Below are 2266 nucleotides of genomic sequence, written 5' to 3'. Positions count from 1 at the left end.
CCTGCCAGTGCAGGGGCTGCATGTTTGATCCCTGGTCCCAGAAGATCACACATGCCGTAGAGCAAATAAGCCTGTGCACCACAACTGCTGAAGCCCCTAGAGCCTGTGCTCCACGAGAAAAGCCACTGCAGTGAGAAGGGGGGGCACAGCAATGAAAAGTAGCCCCGGCTCGCCGCAACTAGAAAAAGCCCGTGTCCAACAAGGAAGACCCAGTGCAGCCAAAAAATAAAATGAATCTGTTAGGTAGGTTAAAAACAAACAAAAAAAGCACCCCAGTGTGGTTTGCTTTGTATGCCTTTTATTCCGGTGAATTGCATCTCCCGTCATGCTTTTAAGAGGCTTGTATCTTCTGCTGGCGGTTCACTCTCCCGGTCTGATGATCTTCTGCGGGGGCAGTCAGGGATGGGGTGTGGTCATCTGTCTCTGACTCTCTGGTGTCGCTTTCACAAACAAGCTTCTGGGGAATGAAAGACTTAAGGACAAACATGGGGTGGCAATTTGTGCTATCAACATTCCAGAGGTCAGGGTTGGGGAGACGGGGGGACACTGGAGAGGCGTTTCTGTTGCCCTTCTGCCCTGCATTTGGGAGGTTGACCTTCAGGGGACTCAGGCTGTCCTCTTCCTCCATGGTGCTTTTGTTGACACAGGCAGCCTCGTGCTCCTCCAGCTTCTTGATGGGGACCACGTGGCAGGCGTTGTATTTACAGCTGGCCATCTTTTTGGCTTTCTTAGGGTTCTTTCTCCGACATGATGCCAGGTGGTACTGAAATCTGCTGAGTGGGATTCGGTGGTGAGGGTTGTAAGGGCAAGTTTCTAAGGCTTCTGGCTCCATGGGAACTAGTTGTTGAAGCAGGGTAGCCTGCTGCCCAGAGTCACGATGAAATGCCCTTCATGGAAAAGGCCTTTGGCAAGAAGGATGGAGCGGTCCTCCGTGCCAGTGCTGCCCCTTGGAACTCTGGAGCCGCAGGTCTGAACAACTCGGGCTGCCTATTCTCGGGACCACGAGCGGTGGGTCGGAGGAGGGACAAGGGGCTGATAGGAGCAGCTGTACAGACAACAGGCGGTCATCAAGCGGCATGTGAGACGGAAGGACCACACAAAGCAGATGCCAGAGCCCAAACCACAGTGGCCCCTCAGGGAGCTGAAGAAGGGACGTGCCAGCCAGCCCTTGCCTTTAACTCTCACTTATGTGATGCTGCCAGGCAGCTGTGAACGGTCACAATGGGCATTGTGAGTCATCAGCCAAAGTCTTGTTGTCCTTTATTTTCAAGGCATGAGGTGGGCTTGGGGAAAGCTGCCATGCGCAACTACTGGTGACCCGTCATCATTTACCTGTCTTTCTGTTTGTTTTTTTTTTCAATTGAAGTTTATGTTAGTTTCTGGCATACAGCCAAGTGATTCAGCTACACACACACATATATCCTTTTTCATATTCTTTATCATTATGGCTTATTACAAGGTGATGAATATAGTTCCCTGTGCTGTAAAGTAGAACCTTGTTGTTTATTTTACATAGAATAGTTTGTTTCTGCTAATCCCAAACTCCTAATTTATCATTTACCTGTCTTTAAACTTACATGTTTAATATCATTTGTGATATAGTTGGGTTTAAATCTACCATCTTTTATGCTTGGTTCATTTTCTTCTATCTTCCTTTAAATAGACTTTTAAAAGCTCCATTTCTTTCACTAGTTTGTAAGTTATACATTGTAGAACTAATCGTTTCATGGTTACTCTACAAGTGAAAACAAAGATAATTTATCAAGTCTTAAAGTTAATAAGTATTAGCTTCTTTCTGGATAATACAGAGCTTTTTCTTCATTTACTTCCGTCGTGATTTATTATGTTTTGTTCCCCGTTTTTGTGTGTGTGTGTGTGTGGCCGTACCACATGGCACGTGGGATCTTCCTTCCCTGACCAGAGATCAAACCTGTGCCCCCGGCAGTGGAAGCACAGAGTCTTTAACCTCTGCACCACCAGGGAAGTCCCTGTTGCCTGTATTTTAAGCCTAATTTTTTAAAAAACTTCGCAAGACAGTATTGCTATTATCAAAGTTTGATTACACTTGTGTTCACATTTATTTCTCTCTCCTTTTGCACCTCGACTCACTATGTGGGATCACTTTGTTTCTGCTGGAAGTTTTCTATTTTTAGAATTTCCTCTTGACACACTCTTCTGATTTCATTTGTCTGAAACCATCTTTATCTCACCCTCATTCTTTTTTGCTTATGTATTTATTTTGACTCTGCTGGATCTTCACGGCTGC

General features: G+C 45.9%; 1 protein-coding gene across 1 annotated transcript; it reads right to left on the bottom strand.

Moving 5' to 3' along the window:
* Positions 1-281: 281 nt before the first annotated feature.
* Positions 282-1159, bottom strand: GTSF1L (gametocyte specific factor 1 like). Its single transcript, XM_086331716.1, has one exon. The coding sequence runs from the start codon at positions 830-832 to the stop codon at positions 332-334; it is 501 nt and encodes a 166-aa protein (XP_086187842.1). The 5' UTR covers positions 833-1159; the 3' UTR covers positions 282-331.
* Positions 1160-2266: the final 1107 nt, after the last annotated feature.

This window comes from Bos grunniens, chromosome 13 (assembly GCF_055505025.1).
Source record: "Bos grunniens cultivar Pamir isolate PY7600 chromosome 13, Bosgru_T2T1.0, whole genome shotgun sequence".
Lineage (NCBI taxonomy): Eukaryota > Metazoa > Chordata > Mammalia > Artiodactyla > Bovidae > Bos > Bos grunniens.
This window is presented reverse-complemented; position numbering and strand designations above follow the sequence as displayed.